Here is a 19,295-nt window from a genome sequence, read left to right on the forward strand (position 1 = left end):
CATCGGACTCAACAAACTCATGCGCAACAAAATGCGCAACTACATCATCAATTATGATGGAGTTTCTATTCCACGTCTTATGTACACTAGTGTAATTTTCATAGAGCTCTATATTCTCAGGAATAGGTTCTGACGTTGAGGCGTCCCCCAACGGTAACCATAATCCGGAAGATACTCATGAGACGGATGTTGAGTGTCGATGATCCAAGGATTGGTTTGTGCCAAAGTATCCTTTGAATCCACGGGCTTCCCACGCATCCTAGCTAGGGCCATGGCCTGTAACGCTAGAGTGCCACTTTTTATGGCGTTGGCGCCTTGCCTACCTCCGTGTAGTGTGGCGCTACGACCTCTTGTAGGGACGTCCTTCCTTGCAGGCATTTTTGCAGCAAATGTGTGTGATCTCGTCACTTTAATAGGGATCGAGATGAGACATAGTGGGGACAGACCACGACAATTCCTATCGTTCCTGCTGAACATTCGTGTTCTTATCTCCCCCTAACGACGGGAAGACTATCTCATCAAAGTGACATCCGTAAATCAAACGGGAAGGAGATCGCCTTGCAATGGCATTAAGTGGCGGACGATTGTTGGAGTCTCAAATCCAACTGAGTTGCTCACTTGTTTGTAGGGACCTACCATAGGCGCTGTGGCGGCGCAATTGGCACATAAATGGCTCACTCGAATGTGCGTAAGTACAAAATATTTGTACCCAGTCACTAGCTGTAATGCAGAGATACATTGAGTGGCGGTAGGTCGTAGAGGAATTAGCATAGTTGTATGCGATATTGCATCACCCCAAGCGGATATAAGGAGATTGGTGCGCATTTACCAATGTCAGAACTACCATCATAGTTATTTCCGCGAGACCATTTGGGTGTGTATATTGAAATGTGATGTCCAACATCAGTCCCTTTGCAATAACCATCGAAAGTCTTCGATGTAAACTCTCTAACATAGTCAAACCCAATTGACTGAATAGGATGATCCGAGGGGTGAGCCCGTTGTTATATGATATGTGCTAGGAGTATATCATAAGCATCTTTTACAGATGGACAATGGCACAACACATGATCAGCGTGTTTGCGTGTCAACCAACATCATGAGATATTTAAACGTCCGCAAGTTGGTTGATTAGGTCCACAAATATCACCTTGGATTCTTTGCAAGAATGGTATATTTTCTTTAGTGTCCTTTACATAGGATGGTCTCGATCCTACCTTTGCTAAAGAGCAAGCTTTGCAAAACGAATGATATGAAAGTAACTCTTTGGACCAATCTTTGGTTCGTACTTCTTTTCGTTTTGAAGAATGGATGTCCGTGTGAAGTCTTTAATATACGGAGCATCATATCATGACCTGGATATCCCAAACGGTCGTGCCAAAGCCTATATGTCTCAGAATCTCATAAGTTATCTCTTATGACATGGTTTGATTCAATGACTCGAATAGTGGTTGCATGCAACCCACTAGAGCGACACATAAGTTTCTCTAATACTCGTTTATGTCCATAGTCATTAGAGGTGATGTAAAAGAACTTTTGTCCATTCTCGCAATGTGTTTCCACATGAAAACCATTGGCTCTTATATCTTTCAAATAATAAAGTTCGGAATATTAACACATGTCCATGACATTGAATGATAATGCGATACTTTATTAATAAGGAAAAATAGCCAATGATTACATCAAAGTTTCCAAAGTCTATTCCAGAATAAAATCAAACTTATATAAATTGTAGTTTACTCAATCCGTTTGGTAACTCCAATGAAATATGACTAGGAAAGTAGAGAGAGATGTTGGTGGAGCGAGGCTCGCTTAAGTAGCCCGATCTCAATTACTTTCCTAGACATCATACTTTATTGGATACGCCACATGAGAAAGAGTTAATACAATTGTCATTTATTGACTAAGGCACATTTGCCGTTTTATTGGAAAATAGAAATGACTATTCTAATCAAAGTCTGCGGCATCCTCGTGCTCTTCATTTGCAGCTTTGAAGTCCTCAGTGGTGAGAGTGATATCTTCACCATCTTCATCTTCAGCAAGATTGGTTTCTTGCTCTCTCAATTGCCTATACTCCTTGTAGCTTGCAGCTAGTTGGGTACTTGCATGGCATTGCTTGAACTAATGCTCAATTGATCCACATCGATGACACATGTCATTGTGGTTATCTCCCTTCATTTGAGGTGCAGGTTGTGCACATTGTGGATATTCCCTAGGAGGGTTGCTGTTACTACCACGTCTCATGGTGAGACCTCGACGGCCCATGGTGCTACATCGACGGCCCATGGTGTTGCCATATCCACCTCTCCCACGTGTGGAGTTGCCATCACGTGTGTCCGCTCTAAAGTTGCGGTTTCCTTCTTTATTGGGGCGGTTATATGGACCCATTCGTCCTTCATGTCCCCTATTATTAGGGTACTGCTCCTTGTGCCCTCTTTTGGGTGCATTATAATTTGCCTCACGAACGCTCTTGGTTCCAATGGGCTTTGAATTATAATTCTTTACGAGGATGTTGTCGTGCTTTTTAGCTACCGACATAACATTGATGATCTCATTAAACCTCGTAATTCGTCCAGCATTGACTTCAGTGCGATATTGCTTTGATATCACAAGTGCTGCGACGGGGAAGGTAGAGAGAGTATTCTCAATTAGTTCTTCTTCTGTGAGAGGTTTTTCACATAACCTCAACATGACTTTGAGGCGAAGAGCTTCTGAATTGTATTAAGCAACAGACTTGAAGTCGGAGAAGCGTATATTGTTCCACTGAATCTTCAAGTCAGGGAGGAGGGAATCTTGGATATTGCCAAAGCGCTCTTCTAGCGCTACCCATTGGTCTCTTGCATCCTTGATCGACATGTACTCTAATCTGAGAGATTTATCCATGTGGCGTCGTATCAAGATAAGTGCTTGAGCATGCTTTGTGGGTGTTCGTTGGAACACAAGGCCCTGGTTAGGTGCCTGGATTATGGGCAATATCCCTCTCGCAGTGAGATGGTTCTCAACGTCGGTTACCCAGCTATGGTATTCCGAGCCTGTTGAGTCCAGCATTGGAAAGCCGAGTCTAGGTTCATTCGACATCATCGAAATAGTGTTGTCGGAAATGACCGAGAAATCGCCGGAAAGTTGTCGGAAAATGTCCGGAAAGTGGCCGGAAAAGTGTCTGGAAAGTCGTCGGAAAAATGTCCAGAAAATCGTCGGAAAAGTGTTTGGAAAGTGGCCGGAAAAGTGTCTGGAAAGTCGTCGGAAAAGTGTCCGGAAAGTTGCCCTGCAAATGTGTCGGCAGGTGTCTCGGCAGATGCTCGGCAGGTGTCGGTAGCGTCTCGGCAGGTCTCGACAGATGCGCTCGGGAGCTTCTCGGCAGGACTTCGGCAGCGGTTCAGAGTTTCCGGTTGCCGGTTTAGGCGGTTTCTGGCCGGTTCTGACGGTTATGAGGCCGGTTCTGGGCTTCTGGGATCAAGGGCTTTGATATGTGATAGGGTTTGGAGGTTTTTTTGTAAAGTTGGTAAAATGACTTCGATCGGATTATGAACTTCCTCTACCCGTCAATTTCGATTCTAATTCTAGAGCAATTTCGTGCTGATAACGTGTTGAAGGACAAGCATAAATTAACAGAGAGAGGGAGAGAGTAATTGTGTGTTTATTCTTCTCACATTAATGGAGGGTTTATATAGGAATACAAAGCTAGTGTGAATGTTCTAAGAGAAACTCAATTTGATAACTAAGATCATCATCAAACAACAGCACATGGTTGCTTCAATGATGATATCTGCCATGCTTGTTATCTCTTTGCATGCTTTATGCCACACAAGTCTTCATACCTACATTTATACACTCAAGTACCATATCTATACACTCAAGTACCTATTACATGATATAGACATTTATACTATAATACATTTATACTACAACACAACACATATTGTCCCAACTGGTGGGTTAACAATTCAGAGTGTTGCAGCTCTAATCTCTGGAAGAATTGGTGCAGGAGAATAATATGAGGAGTTTAGCGACTGGATCAAAGGTTTTTCTATAAGCCTTGCTGTTGGCACAATCATGAATGCTGAAGTCTCACGGGTCTTCTTATTCAAGCTTAGTTAGTCTGCAAAGAGCCTATTCTGTGACACTAGCCGGGACATCTCAATGACTCATGTCTAGCTACAAGGAAGTTAATGAAACAGCAGATAACTTGCCAAGCTCGATCATCCTTAGCCATTGATTCATAGCTTTTGGCTAAAGAAGTCTTATGGATTTGTAAAGACTGGAGTTATGCAATATTGTAAATGCAATGCTAGTTTCGTTCACGCTTAGGTGCCAGACTCCATGAAAGAAAAGAAAGGGAAATGCACCCTATGTAGTTGAATTTCAGGTACTTGCAGCTTTCTGTGCCACATGAAATTTTTTTTTATGAGAACTGATTCCTTTCCCTTTCTTCCAAATTATTGTTGTATAGCTGGGGGAAAATGTTGAGACTTGAGAATTCTAGAGATAGGTTAAACAAACAAGGTAGTATATTCTTACAGTTTAATGTGTCAAAAGGAAACTAAATCTGTGAACTTGATATATATACTACTACCAGTGCTATTTGACAACGTTCATAACACTACATTTAAACATTACTCGACCATATATATGCATAATAACATAAATCCATTCCATTCTTCAGCATTTAGTGGTCTTCAATCCTAGCAACTCTCATAATACAGTACTCAATCTCCTGGATTCAACAAAGCAAAGCATCAAGGACTGAGGAAATCATGCATTTTATAATTGATTCAACCAAACTGAAGCTATGATAGATGATGAAAAACAAACCTCTTCCGCTTCTTCTTATTCTAACCTCTCTCTCCATCGTCTTTAAAAACATATCGAGCTTCAAAATCTGAAAGAACACAGCTTTAGAAGGTCTCAGCCAATCACGCAGCTAGTAATAACTATTTGATGTACTGAGGCATTTATCATACTTCCATGAAGTTTATTAGAGGTCCCTTTTATGATAGTTCAGAAATCAATCAAATCATAAGCATAATTATTCAGTTTGATAGTCATATTCTTTCTACTACTGCAAACATCAAAACATAAGCATAAGAGTAAAAAGCCACATTTTTTCTGGTAAGATTCAGCCCCAATTATTCAGTTTCAGTTATTCAATAATATGCTCAAATATGAAAGAAAGAAATGCAGTATTATTATAACCTCCATTGCAATAATCCATTGGGAGCAATTTGATCCATATATACCACAACGATCTCCCCGCAAGCATTGAAACATATAAAAATCCAATATTTTTCCTTTTGTTTACAAATGTAATTAACTAGGGACTTGACTTACAGGACTCAGAACACACATACGTTCTTCTGAGGTTTGAGTATCTACTGGTTCATACATAAGCAACACGGCTATGTGGGTCTTTCCACAACCAGTTTCCAGATACACAATTATGTTCTCCAAAGCTTTCTTACACAGTTCCAATTGATACCTTCAAAACCAGCACATAAAAATCAATAAACAAAACAAAAAGACTCCACCTTTACTTCCATTTTCAGTAATCAAATTCCAAATGAACCCAAGCCAATATCCAATTAATTGAGCCAAACTTTTTGTCAATATCGAGAACCAGCTGTCCAATGTGTGAATATATAGTTCCAAATGATACCAAATCCTATCAACATGCAATGTGTATTCGTTCTGTATGAACCATTTTGGCCCTTGAAATCAGGCATGATCGGGTTTTGCAACTAAAAGCTACTAAAATCACCTCCTTCTCATTGCCATAGAGTGGAGTACAATCAATATGCCGATATCCCGCCTGCAATTAGAAGAATCACAAAACGACTGAAATTTGATCTCAATCGGGTACAAAACTCAACAATCCTAAGGTTATTTTCTTCAATCTCTGAGAAGACTGAGTAAAAGAGGAAGAGGAATACCTTGATGGCGGCGGCGGCGGCGTCACCGACCAAGTCAGGGCTGGACTGCCAGGTCCCTAAGCCCAAAGAAGCATCTTAGCTCCAATTCTCAGAGCAAGACGGAATTATGAAACTCTGGTAGAGCTGAGGGGAGGAGAGTGAAAGGAAGAAAAAAATGGGCGCATACTAAGGATCGCCTCTTATACCTAGGGGAATGGCATTGGGTAATTTTAAAAAAAAAATAGGGGGCAAAATCGCCTCAACAGATGAAGGCAGGTGTTCTTGTATAACATTCATTGCACCTTCAAATGAACCGGTTCTGCAGAAGGATCCTTCATGATATACTTAGATTTGACAACCTGCTGCAATCGTTGCTCTGCATAGCTATAGTTATTAACTGGACCATTTCCATTAGCATCAGGCACCACAGTCTCTAGTATGAATTACTCACTCACCATAGAATTAGCCACTGCAAAACCATGAGTATCACAAAATGATCAGTAAATGGAAAATACTAAATTTTACATTGTTAAAAAGAATGCTCATCTACTTATCACAAATCAAGTTGCTAAGAACTTGTGGTTTTTTTTTTTTTTGGGGGTGGGGTGGGTTTGGAATGCCATTTTAACCAAAAATAGCTCAAAAGAGGGCTTTTTCTTATGAGGCCATAATCAAGTACGAACATAATTTTAAGTCAAAGCTGCTAAGTACTCAATTACTAAACACAAAGTGGAAACCAATGAGCAAAACACTTTCCATTACTAAACACAACATCATCACTTTTCTGCTTCTATTCTGATGCTGTCAGGATAGCTCACCTCATCAACCTGCAAAAATATAGCTGTCTATCATCAATCTTGTGCATTTCCATATATTTCTCCGTATGTAATAGCAACAATCAATTTGACTAAAGCAACTGAATGTTGTGCATTATGATCCCCACCACTAACAGTAACATCAAAACCCTTTATATCCCTTCGTATCAAAAAAAAAAAAAAACTCTATTTCCCAGTCTTTCTAGAGACAGCAATATCAGAGTTCACCGAAACAAATGCATATAACAAATTCCAAGCATCAACAGCCATTTACAGAACTCACATCTTGAGTAACACTATCTGCCAAGCTTGGAGCCAGCTCTTGTTGGAGAACTCCACTGAATCCAAAGAGGCTCTACACTTCAGAATTCTCCACGAACCTAAAGCAACCAGACGCACAATTCAAATATTCAATCAAAAAACTCCTCCATACATGTAAACACAATCACAATCTTATTGATAAAGAAAAAACCAAAGGCTTTCTGAGCTTCTCTGCAACCAGATTATACAACAAACACAGTAGACAATTATGAGCAAATTGAAGAAAACCCCTCAAAACTATCAACCCTAATCAAACTTCAAAGCTGTTAACATCTATATAATTGTTTTCAATAATAGACCCATATCAATTTCTGTACTAAATTCAAAGTCGGAAGTTGATCGATACCATAGAAAAAATCAAAAAATCCTACCCAAGGTGGTGTTCTTTGTCAAGCCTCTGATGAATATCTTTCTGCACAAAAAAGAATGATGGAGCAAATTGGATCATTCGCAAAGCAAATGGTGAAGCACCAACCTTGTCGCAAAGCAAACACTATGAGCTGCAATAACCAATGGTAATGCCCTTAGGAACAAACTTAGGAACCCAGAGCATGAATCCCATGTTCATAAACCAGCAACCTTGAAATACAACTGAAATAGACAGAACAAGTGCTGCTGGAAGACTGGTTCGGCAACAAGTTGCTGCTAAAGCTGCCATGGCAGAAGCAAACACTATGAGCTGCAATTACCAATGGTAATGCCCTTCAAGACCAACATGGTCAGTGGAGTGGAAATGGATAAGGAAAAGCTCTTGGCAGAAAACAGAGGCCATAAGCAATCCAACGACCCCAGATAGGATTTGAAACAAATTAATAAACTGAGCTGGCAAGGTGGAGGAACATGGTTGCATGCTCCAAATTATGGAGCTTGAAGGAGAAGTTAAGAAAAGGGAATTCTTAATAATTGCAAATACAAAGAAAGATAAGATGAAAATGAGTTCCAAGTGTTTAATTTTGGAAAAAGGGCAGTTCAATGGGTACCAAAACCTTACTCCAAAGTTACTGGGGCCTTTGAGAAAATAAGATCTGATAGTGTTGACAGTGTGCCATAAACCAAGAAGGGTGAGGGCAAAGCCAGGTACTGTGTGCCCAATGAACGTGCCCATTGCAAGCTTTTCTCCACAGGTCAGGGTTACTGGTACATGATCTGTAGATGCTTAATTCACAATCTCCAAATAAAGCTTAAATACATGAAGCCATTGCAGTTGTACTGAATACTAAAAGCAGAAAACGTACATTCTTGTAATTTTTCAAAGCATTCGGTGCCTGATGCATGTATTTACACACACATAATTGCACAAGATGACACTCAGCTATGACTCCAAGCAATGGATATCCTAAATGGAAGTGTCCCCTGATGAAGAAGATTAATGGTGTTACTGTTACTTTCTACAGTCAAGGCCATTGAATGGAGTTGTTTGGATTCCAGGCTGATCAATTTAATTTGTTTCTTATTATAACTTGGTTTTCTTTTGAAGCATGTAGACTATCCTTGGTATTTAAGAATTAAAGGTCCTGAATCTTCAACAGTGTAAGGACTATAGGAGTGCAAGTAGTGGAGAGTGAAGTGGTCTCAATATATGAGTGTGGCAAGTAAGATGTTCCCACTTGTTCAAGATATTTCATTTTCTTGTGGACTTATTCAACAAAACAACAGTATAATGATAGTAAACGTTGTAAGATTCCTGGTATATTACCTTGCCACAAAATGAGCGTACCAAAGATGATTGATTTCTGAGTCCAAATAGCACATAGTTAAAGCTAAACGTCTTACCACCTGAAAAAAAAAACAAAAAACAAAAAACAAAAAGTTTAAAGCTTGGGAGCATTATCGATGAAAAAGTCGGGACGATTAAGAAAGCTGAACTAAAATCATATTATTGAGCTCATTTTTATTATGTTAATGCTTGCATACACCCTCTATCCTAGTTCCTTTTTGTTGGAAATGTTAGGAACTCTTAGGATTTCCCTGTTTTTACCAGGTAACCATCTGGAGGCAATTAGAAATCATGATTATCATTGAAATAGTTTAATTTGTTTCGAGTTATAACTTGATTAAGTCATTTTAAACTAGTCTGACTAGAGTCACATACTTATCGCAAATATCCAGTTTATATTTTTTTTGAAGTAGTTACGTGTTATTAAAGTTAGAACTGAAAGGAAACAAGTGACTGGATATGCCTGCTCTAAAGCATGTATCATGATTTATAGAAGTTATCAAGCTACAATTAAAAGCAAAAGCACATTTAGTGCAAAAAATGGCAGATTCTCCAGCTGTAATTAACTTGGCAATATTACTGCCTTTAAGATGGTGCATTATTTTCATCAATTCCAGTCATATTAAAACTCAAGTATACTGTGTGTACATGGTGTAGCTCAGTCCTGATAAAGAGATAAAGAACTAAACAGAAGAGGTTACATAATCTTACAGGAAGACGTTCTTCATAAACCCAATCAGTTCATTCTGAATAAAGTTCAACAATACTATTGAATGTGATAGATACCTGAGCTGAGCTTGTCAGGTCATCTTCAAAGAAGTAACCGAAAAGAATCTTCCAGAACCATAATTTGGGCTCAAGAACACCACTATCATTAGAAGTACAATACACAGCGAGAGAGACTTCATGAATCGCCCTTTCTGAGAAATTCCTCAACATTCTCAATTCCCTCAATCAGAGAGTAATATGTGCTGTCATCGGGAGTAATCCCTCTGCTCACCATGTCTTTAAGGAGCCCTTGAGCAAGATCACCTTCTTGGTTTTTGCATAAGAGCATTGTACGTCAGAAGTGTAGGATTGAAACCTATACTCAACATTTCGTCTCGAACTTTGAAGGCATCATTCATATCACCTCATTTACTATGTCCACTAATGAGGGTGTTGTAACTAATGTAATCAGGCTTAATTCCCCTTCTCTTCATCTCATCCACGAGTTCTCGAGCTTCCTCAACTCTCCCTGTCCTGCAGCGCCCTTGCATTAGGGTATTGTAAGTGACTTCATCTGGATTAACCTTCATTTTATCCATCTCCGTCAAAAGCGAAAATGCACGCTCCATATTCCCATTAGCACAATGACCATCAATCAAGGCATTGAACATCACAAGATCCAGCAGAACACCCTTACGCAGTATCTTCTCAAACAAGTCATCTGCCTCATTCATTCTCTTCCTTTTACTCAAAACATAAATAAGCGATGTATAAGTTTCCTTAGTGGGTTCTATCCCTTTACTCAACATTTCATCACGAAGGATAGACGCTTTCTTTGCATTCCCAGACCTGCAATAGCCATTAATCAGGATATTATACGTAATGGCATCAGGAACCATTCCCTTCTCTTCCATTTCTTGAACCATACAATCAGCTTCGCTCACCCTACCTTCCATAAACAATTCATGAATCAACAAATTGTAAGTTGACACCGTCGGCATTATACCCTTCTGTTGAGATATAAAAAAAAATAATAATAATAATTATAAATATTAGTGAACATATGAGGCCAAAGAGGAGCAAAATTCCATAATGCCGTGCTACACTTTGCTGGTGGCTTTCTCTATTATACAAGATAAAGTTCCAGCCAAATAGTGATAAAAAAAGAAAAAGAAAAAAAGAGTGGCAGGGGAGAACGTCTCAATCAAAGATAAGGACGATTCATCTTCAAGAGCCTTGAATAAATGTGACTAGCTATTTCATTCCAGGGGGAAGTCAACAACATTCCCGTTAAACTCTCCATCAGTCCACTATATAAAGCTAACAATATTGACGCGGAGGACACAGAGAAAAAAAGGAGAAGATAGCCGAGGCCCTGCTGCAAGCAAGAAGAATCCAACAACGTGAAGTTCACCACAAAGGTTGAGACTCCCTCCCTTCCATGATCTCCACTTTCTTTGTGTTCACAGGTTTCTCAACGATGCTGCATAAATGAAAACATGTCGGGGCAGCGTCTCCGATGAACATGCCAGGCAGCGTCCCGATGAACATGCCGGGCAGCGTCCCGATGAACCATTCCGGGCAGCGTCCCGATGAACCATTCCGGGCAGCGTCCCGATGAATATACCGGGCAGCATCCCGATGGTCTATAAACAGAACAGTCCCTTCTATCACCAAGTCAATTTAAACAGGGTCTGCCTTTGAAACACCAACACGAACAATCTCCCTTCCTCCCTCGTCTCTTTTTCCAAACCACCATACCATATAGCCTGTCCCCAAATTCCATGCTTGCTTCCCAAAAGCACCAACTCAGATAACACACGGAAAAAAAGAATAAACAAATTCTAAATAGTCAGACTCACCCTCAAATTGAAACTCTGGAGTCTTGACTGCAGTTGCTGTCCTCGCCTTTTATGCCTGCACAAAAGGGTTTATCAAATTTAAAATCCAGTGGGAGTTGACAAAGCACAAAGAAATTGTTTTCGGTGCAAAGAGACTAAGAGAAAAGGACAGAAGACTCACCGTTGAAATCAAAAGTCTGGAACTCTGGAATTTATGACACCACGGCTCCTGTACTTGTTTTGTACCTGCATAAAAAATAATAATAATAAGGTTTTGTCAAGTTAACAAAAGCCTTGAAATTGCAGCAGTTGGTGATTCAAATAAAAAGTAACGTTTTCATTGAACAAATGAGATCAAACGTCGATTACAGAGGTTACTAAAGTACAAAGCAGAAGATACAAAAGAAAAGGAAGCAAGAATGATGTTCTGGTGACATTTGCAGAGGAGAGAGTTCCATCAAATTGCACAAATACAACGAGAATGACAAAAGCAACATGACAAGCCTGCGCTCTCGGGTACGATATGTCGAGGTGCAAACAATTGTAAACAGAAGAAACAAAGTAGAAGCCATGAGGTGGAATAGCAAAACAAAGTTCAAAACTTGATTATGGTGAATTGCTACAGCGTCAAGACCCATTGTCCTTGGGTAAAAATCAAATTCAACTACTCAAAGGCTGCAGCAAATTTTAAGCCAATATTGCCGCAAGAAATCGAAGCGGTGCAGATATAAAAAAAGCTAAAGAACAAAAGTCTCTGGCGGTGACATCTTTGTGTAAAGATAAAGCTTTAACCCAAGTCTTGATCAATGTCAACAAAGTAATTCCAGAAACTCACAAATGCACAAAGCAATATAAAAAAAATGAAAGTTCTGGCAATGTTGCAGATCATGTGGGAAGGTTTAATTAAGCTGAGAACAAAACAAAAGGCTTAATTAAATTGCACAAGTTACAAGCTTGATGAGGTGTTGCCATAGGAACAAATGAAGAAAAGTCTAGCATTGATTTTTATAATCAAGAGTCAATAAAGCTTGGCGGTGGCATGCTCCTTAATCAAAACTGAAAGTTCAATTAAGGGGTATAAGACAAAATGGCAAGGTGTAGTAATACTAAAAGCTTTGAAATAATTATCAAAGCTATGCAGGAATCTTTTGGCGGTGGCTTAAGGTTTGAATATGAGGGTTTCAATTAATTGAAATCAATGTGAGTAGGACAATTGCAGAAATTGACAAAAGCACAAAGCAAAAAGAAAGAGAAGAAAGTGAAAGTTCTGATAACAAAACTTACTCTCGATGTCAGCAATAGTCTATGTATGGCTTCCTTATAGCACCTGCGGAAGGAGGAAACATAAGAAAATGAAAGAAAATTGATTGAAGCTTGTTGGTAGAAGCAAAGAATCTCTCTGGCTCACACACGCACCTGGAGTCAAGGCCAAGAGCCTTGCTTTCAATTCGCTGGCAACCCAAAGTAAACACCGCACTATTGCCTTGTTCGAACTCACCGCGGTTAAATTTAAACACCAGAAGACAAAAATTCAAAGCCCAGAGTCACTGATGGAGAGGATCAAGAAGAAAGTTTCAGTTTTGCTGTACACCAAATCTAACGAAGGAGTGAGATAAAGAACGAGATCCTCACCCAATTTGTGTGCAGAAATCTCAATTGCAGGCTCTGAAATCCTTTTGGGACAAGAATATAGTCGCGGCCCATCTTCAACTCCATCGCCAAACAGATTTCTGTCTCCAAATCCATCTCCGCTTTGGCTTGGCAAGAATGACGTACCAAGTTCGTGTTCACCTGGGTTTGGGGATAGTGGAGATGGAAGTAAAGCAGCTGTGAGAAAGGAAAAATAAAAGACTAAGTGAAAAAAAGCAACTGGGCCTGTGAGACGCTTTGGGTTGCTGAGAAGTTTATTGGTGTCCATAACAAAATTTGATGCCCAAAATAAAAGTTTATGCATGTTCTCGATTCTAGACAAGAAAATTGAGACTCGGAGTTTACTTGGTACATCAAAGGTCCCTGTATTAAATTTGGGGTCAAGAAAGCTTCATTAATCAAGGAATAAGATTCGCGAGGATACAAAAGAAGCCCATTTCAAAATTTGGGCCCGTTGGGAGAATTCGGCAAAGCATGACGCTATGGGTTCCATTTCCAAATACCCAGGCTTTGTTTCGTAAAAAATTGCTCCGGAACCTAAAAAATATCCTTTTAGTACAAAACCAAGAAAAATCCCAAATTCTCAAAATGTATGAACTACAATGGTTTGATCCCTTCACAGGGTATGTAGGCAATTTGGATTCAAATCTGGATGCAACCACAAGGTAAACTGAATCTCTGGTTCTTTTAAAACCAAATTCACCCAAACACCTAACCAGAATTGTTTCGATATGTCACCTACCTGTTGAAACTCCAAAGCCACAAAAACTTGAACTACGAGTAGCTTGATCCCTTCCAGGGTACGTAGGCAGCCTGTAAAATAACCCAGGTGCAGCCGCAATTTTTCACAAACACACACATCTCCATATGTTGACTTTGTACTGGGAATCAAAGGGTTTTCCCTTAAAATGAGGGATTGTAATTAAGAGATTATTGTTATCTTGAATGGGTCGAACCTGCATAATAAAAGCTCTATTTTGTCAATAAGATAGAGCGAAATTGTGTTGGGTATATTAATTTACAATTTTTGCTCAACATAATTTTTCATCCTCCTCAAAAAAAAAAAAAAAATTCATCACCATCTCATCTCTATAACCGAAACTCCTGTCCAAATCACCCTTATTGCAATAACCATCAATCAGGGTGTTATAAGTAACAGCACGCGGAAGCAGCCCAATATCCAGCATTTTATCAAAAAGACCAGACACTTCATCAAGCCTTTTCTCCTTACACATCCCACTAATAAGCAATCCATGCGTGTAAGAATCCGGCTGAACTCCTCTACCTTTCATAGCACCAAAAATCATCTGAGCCCCTCCAACTCTGCCTCTCAAACAAAACCCATGAATGATGGTATTATAAGTAACAACAGTAGGCTTAATCCCCAAAATCTCCATAAACCCAAGAAACTCCTTTGCCTTCTTTAACTTCCCTTCTTTGCACAACACATTAATCATGATGTTAAAAGTACAAACACTGGACTTGATCTTCAACCTAAACATGTCAGCATACAAAACCCAAGCCCTCTCGGTTCGATTCAATTTCGAAAACAAACTCAGCAATTCATTACAAGTCTTAGTCCTAGGCATAACATTGTCACTCGTCATCAAGCTACAGCACTCAAAAGCGTCATCAGCCCTCTTCAATTCACAGCAAGCACTTACCAGCAAGTCCAAAACGACGCCGCTTTGGGCACCCAAACGCACTCGGGCACGAGCCAGCGAGTCGAAAACGTCTCGAATCGGAGCAATGCCGCTGCCGACGAGTTGCTTCAGGAGCCCCAAGGAGGATTTTGGGGAAGGCAGGGCGGCGAGAATGGCGACAGCGAGGCATTGGGTTTCGATTTCAAGGCGGAGAAAGTCGATGTGGGATGTGAATTGATGGACAAGGTGAGGGCTTTGGTGGAGATGGAAGAGGGTTTGGGAGACTAGAGAGGAGGGAAGGTTGGGCGGAAGGTGTTCGATGAATTGCCACTGACAAGTTTGGATGGAGTTGAGGAGAGAGTGGTGGGTGATGGGTGGAGGAGGGTCTGGTTGGGTGAGTGAACAGAGAGATTGGGTTTGGATGGGTCTGAGATTTTGGGGTTTAAGGGTCTGAGGGTTTAGGAGTTTGTGAGATTTCATTGTTGGCTAAGAAAGACGTGTTCGTGATTTTGTGAAGGGGGGAGAGGTGGGGGAATGGATTTATGCTCGAGGTACATGTGAGGCGGTAAAACGATATTGGTAATATGACCAATCCCAAAGGTAACGCGGGGTAACTCCCAAGTAAAAACTGATTTTTGCAGATTAAACAATCGTGGCTGTTTTTCTGTAGAAGATAACGTGTATATATATCCTCAAATGAGCTCGAAGAGAATAAAATTATTGCAAAGAATATAAAAACAAAACATCGTTTACAGTTAGATTTATTGTACAAATTTTAATCGTAAAATCATTGTCAACTGATCTTTCAAACAATTAGAACTACAGTTAGATTTGTGAAAAAGAGTTACCAAAAGAACCTCTAATTGCCATTCTTTCATATCATTCGTTGCCAAGTCTTTTTCGCATTACTTTGAAAGAAAATAGAACTCATGCTCTACCTTAAAAGTTAAATCTAAGCTAATGAAGGACAAATGTTCTAACCATCTCATCACCGACCAAAAATGTGAGTTAGGTTTAGGCAATCATGAGACGAGTTGTATCACAGAAGTAATCCAACCTGACGTAAATGATTCGAAATTTTTTTACTGTACTTTAGCATTATTCATATTCAAGAGATGTATTGGAAGTCAGATATCTATATACAACCCCTGTATCTATATACAATCCCTTTAGTTTACACTTCAGGGTCACCACTACTCTTTCCACCAGTGTTCTCATTCAGGATTTCTATTGACTGCAAATAAGGAAAAATAACTAGTCCCTTGCAATTCCATCTTACATTGAGATCTAAAAGCATTCGCAGATAGTGACTAAAGTGATACCTTTCTTATATTGGCATCACATTACGTACATGTATTCAATAAAATATATGTCAATCAATCGGGTTAAGCTCAATAATTATTAAAAGAATACCATCCATGCATGTATCTCAAATAAATTCCCTTTCATGTTGAATACAAAATTTCCCACTCCTAACTTGCACACTTAATATTGAGTTAAAATCTAACAAAACTTGGGAAGAATCCTTCCACCACTTGGCCACCTCCTCCATACAAAGCCATCTGCAATACAAAAAGCTTGCACAGAATTAGTACAGTGCTTGGTATGTATACCAAATTTTGAACTTGCATGAAATCCAATGAGTAGAGCACCAATGACCTAAGTTAAAAGTTCCACTCTAGAATAATGACTTCCGGTTTAGTTTTTTTTTCAACATCAGCTTAAATTTTCCGATCAAACTCAATGCTGCAGCACAACTTAAAAGGGAAAAGAAAAAAGTAATGGCTACTTGGGGTGCTGATATAATAATTTACATGTTATAATAATTTTTACCCAAACAACATTCTAAATCATTTTGTTTTTGGTGAAGGATTTAGGGAAATAAAATACTGTAATAAAAGAATGCCAAAGTATCCCTCCCCGGCGTGCAAATTATATCTTGCAAATAAAAACATCTGGTTCAACAGTGAATAGACCAAGACAATTCTTAAAAAATAAAAACATAAAAAGCAAATTCAAATTGCTTATCAATTCAACTGTTAAACGCTACATCCAGAAAAAGCACTAATTTCATTACAAGGACTATTTCACTTCCCCAAAGTTCCAATCACACATTCCATATAAGAAGAAACAAAAAAGGAGCTTCTTAGGTATATCCTTATAGCATATCGGCCCATGTAAGCCGAACAGAAAACTCATCAAAACAACACCAAATCATCATATTCTGCCCATTCATCCCAGCAAATACGAATTAAGCAATACACTAAACTGCCTTACTATAATCACCAAATTCATTCTTTGCACACCCATTTAAGCTCAAAACCAGTAGTGATGTTAAACTATAACGCAAAATTAGCAAAGAATCCACTGTTTATTTGATGAACGGAGTTAACAACAGTAAATGCAATACAGTACTGGTAAAACTGAGTGTGGTAATAAATAAAATTTAACCTGAAATCCTAAGCGACGGTGAGGGATTGTTGCTTGGAGGGCTCAAAGGGTTTGGTGGGTTTCTTATCCATGAAATCTTCGATGTTGTAAACGACGGTGATGTAGAGAGTACAGCTAGGACACCGAGCAATCTCTTCCCCCAATTTCAGGTCTTCCTTGGTAATCTGGAACAAGTCTCCACATGGGCATGGGTATGTGTACGCCTGGAGCTCGTCGTTCCACTCCATATCTTCGATCTCCACGTCGTCGTACGACATCGTTTAGCTTCGGCAAGACAGTAGAGTGTAAAGACCTGCCCAAAATTTGACAAAAGCATGGTTACAGGCTGAATTTAAAATTTAAATACAGATTAAAAGAAAAAGAAAATTCACTATAAATAAAAAGGTAAAGAAAAAGTTCACAGCAGAACCAATTTAGCAAATAAATCCCAAAAGAATTCTATTAACCAACAATCATAAAATCAAAAACAAAAGCGAAACAGTTTATAACCATACCGAAAATAAAACAAAGGATTTAAACAAAGCAAAGCATTTGATACACATTGTAACAAAAGGTACCCAAACCAATATCAGCATGATCAGTGAGTTCACATGATAACAGATACCCAACATTATCAATTACAATACCAAATTTGAAAGTAACAACAGTAAGGAAGTTGACATAGAGAAAATAGAATTTAGCACATTAGCAGTTTTACCAAAGTTGAATGGATGCAAACATAAGACCCAAGAAATGCCAAACCACATTTGCTATCAAATGATAGAAAAATCATCCTAGGTTCTATCCACAATGACATCTAAAATGCACAAGAAGTATATAATATAATAATACATAAACCTAACAAGTACAACTATTGTACTTGGCGAAACACAATGAAGATGGTAATGCAAACCCTTTTTAGGCTAATGTCGGCTAGAGAACAGGGTAGTGCAACTAATTGCATTAAGATATGCACCCAACCAGATATATAATGCAGAGAGACAGGTATGAACTTTGCAACTATAGTAAAAATATGGAAACTGAACCAAGTTGAGAGGTAGCAAATCACATAATTAAATTCAATGTCTAGATCTGACAAAGAAGAGTCAACAAAGAAGTATTATGGAAAGAAATCCACCTACAGAAACAGAAAAGAAAACATTCAATAAAATCAAGTTGGTTTAAGAAATCAAAGTATAATTACTTAAAAGAAAAGCCACTCATACAGTAAAGAATAACAGATAAAAATCAAACCACCACAAGCACAGAAACCACATCGTTGTTCATATACTCAATCATCACAAATGAAATACTAAGGAAACTAAATACTTGACGGATTATCGTTTCTCAAGACCATGATTTCAATTCAAAGCATGAACCAAAAGAGCAGTATTGAAATGAAGTAAAATTGTAAAGTAAAGAAGTCACTTACGGTAAGGCAAGGCAATCAAAGACAGTAAACAACCCAAAACAAAGCCCTCCACTTGAGAAACTTTCTCCCCATTCGCCTTTCTACAAATCTGATCAACAGCAGAAAACCAAACTCCCAATCTTTCGTCTTCGCTTCTGAAAATCAATCTAAACCCTCAAATCCAGAAACACCCAATTCGCAGCCTTTTTGACAAAAACTCAAACTCAGCTCTCTCGCTCTTGCTCTGATTCTTCTTTCTCGTTTTTTTTTTTCCTCCTTTTCTTTTCCTGTTTTTTCCTTGGGGTACGGGAGCTGAGTTAACCCTAATTTGGACTGGGTTAACCCTAATTTGGAACCCAAGTGGGTGGTTACCTGATTGACGTGTCAGACATCTAGCCACTCTCAAGCGACTAACTCATGTGAACCGTACATTCAGTCGTTAGTCTAAATACAACCGTCACCGTCAGAAATCAAAATATAGTTGGGAGAAAAAAGGGTTTAGTCAAAGGTTCAATCAAAAGACAAAACACCATCGAAAACCCAGATCCTTTCTGGTTCGAATACCAGATACTAAAGGTTCTATCGAATTGTCGGCTTAACTGATTGGATTTTTCTTTGGTTATACGTCAATTGTTGAATGTACGATACTGAAATAACCAGTTGCAGACCTCTGTGGCTGAAGAACAATGAGAAGGATTTTGGGTTGTTTACGTTTATGGGGATGATTAGATTCAGAGAAGTTGCGATACGAATTTGTTAGTATAGATTTTCAATTTGAAATATTGCTTTCATCTATAAAAGCATCAATGGTCTGTTGCAACTTTCGTAAAGGATATTGACTTCTAGTTTGAAT

The 19,295-nt window shown here is 39.0% G+C and overlaps 2 protein-coding genes and 2 pseudogenes across 2 annotated transcripts; all 4 read right to left on the reverse strand.

The window, feature by feature from the left end:
- Positions 1–2,121: 2,121 nt before the first annotated feature.
- On the reverse strand, positions 2,122–2,691 carry LOC121049951. The gene has a single exon (XM_040508442.1). The coding sequence runs from the start codon at positions 2,689–2,691 to the stop codon at positions 2,122–2,124; it is 570 nt and encodes a 189-aa protein (XP_040364376.1).
- A 1,757-nt stretch (positions 2,692–4,448) lies between these two features.
- On the reverse strand, positions 4,449–9,614 carry LOC112169309 (annotated as a pseudogene).
- A 49-nt stretch (positions 9,615–9,663) lies between these two features.
- LOC112169300 lies at positions 9,664–15,192 on the reverse strand (annotated as a pseudogene).
- An 814-nt stretch (positions 15,193–16,006) lies between these two features.
- LOC112169299 (diphthamide biosynthesis protein 3) lies at positions 16,007–18,747 on the reverse strand. Its single transcript, XM_024306320.2, has 3 exons — positions 18,464–18,747; positions 17,053–17,344; positions 16,007–16,163 (listed from the first exon to the last, which is right to left on the reverse strand). The coding sequence occupies exon 2, from the start codon at positions 17,307–17,309 to the stop codon at positions 17,061–17,063; it is 249 nt and encodes an 82-aa protein (XP_024162088.1). The 5' UTR covers positions 17,310–17,344; positions 18,464–18,747; the 3' UTR covers positions 16,007–16,163; positions 17,053–17,060.
- Between the last annotated feature and the right edge of the window lie 548 nt (positions 18,748–19,295).

The sequence above is a fragment of the Rosa chinensis genome, chromosome 6 (assembly GCF_002994745.2).
Source record: "Rosa chinensis cultivar Old Blush chromosome 6, RchiOBHm-V2, whole genome shotgun sequence".
Classification (NCBI taxonomy): Eukaryota; Viridiplantae; Streptophyta; class Magnoliopsida; order Rosales; family Rosaceae; genus Rosa; species Rosa chinensis.

What these genes read in the sequence shown, in the direction of transcription:
- LOC121049951 (XM_040508442.1), bottom strand. Translation starts at nt 2,691, where the DNA reads ATGTTGAGGTTATGTGAAAAACCTCTCACAGAAGAAGAACTAATTGAG.
- LOC112169299 (XM_024306320.2), bottom strand. Translation starts at nt 17,309, where the DNA reads ATGTCGTACGACGACGTGGAGATCGAAGATATGGAGTGGAACGACGAG.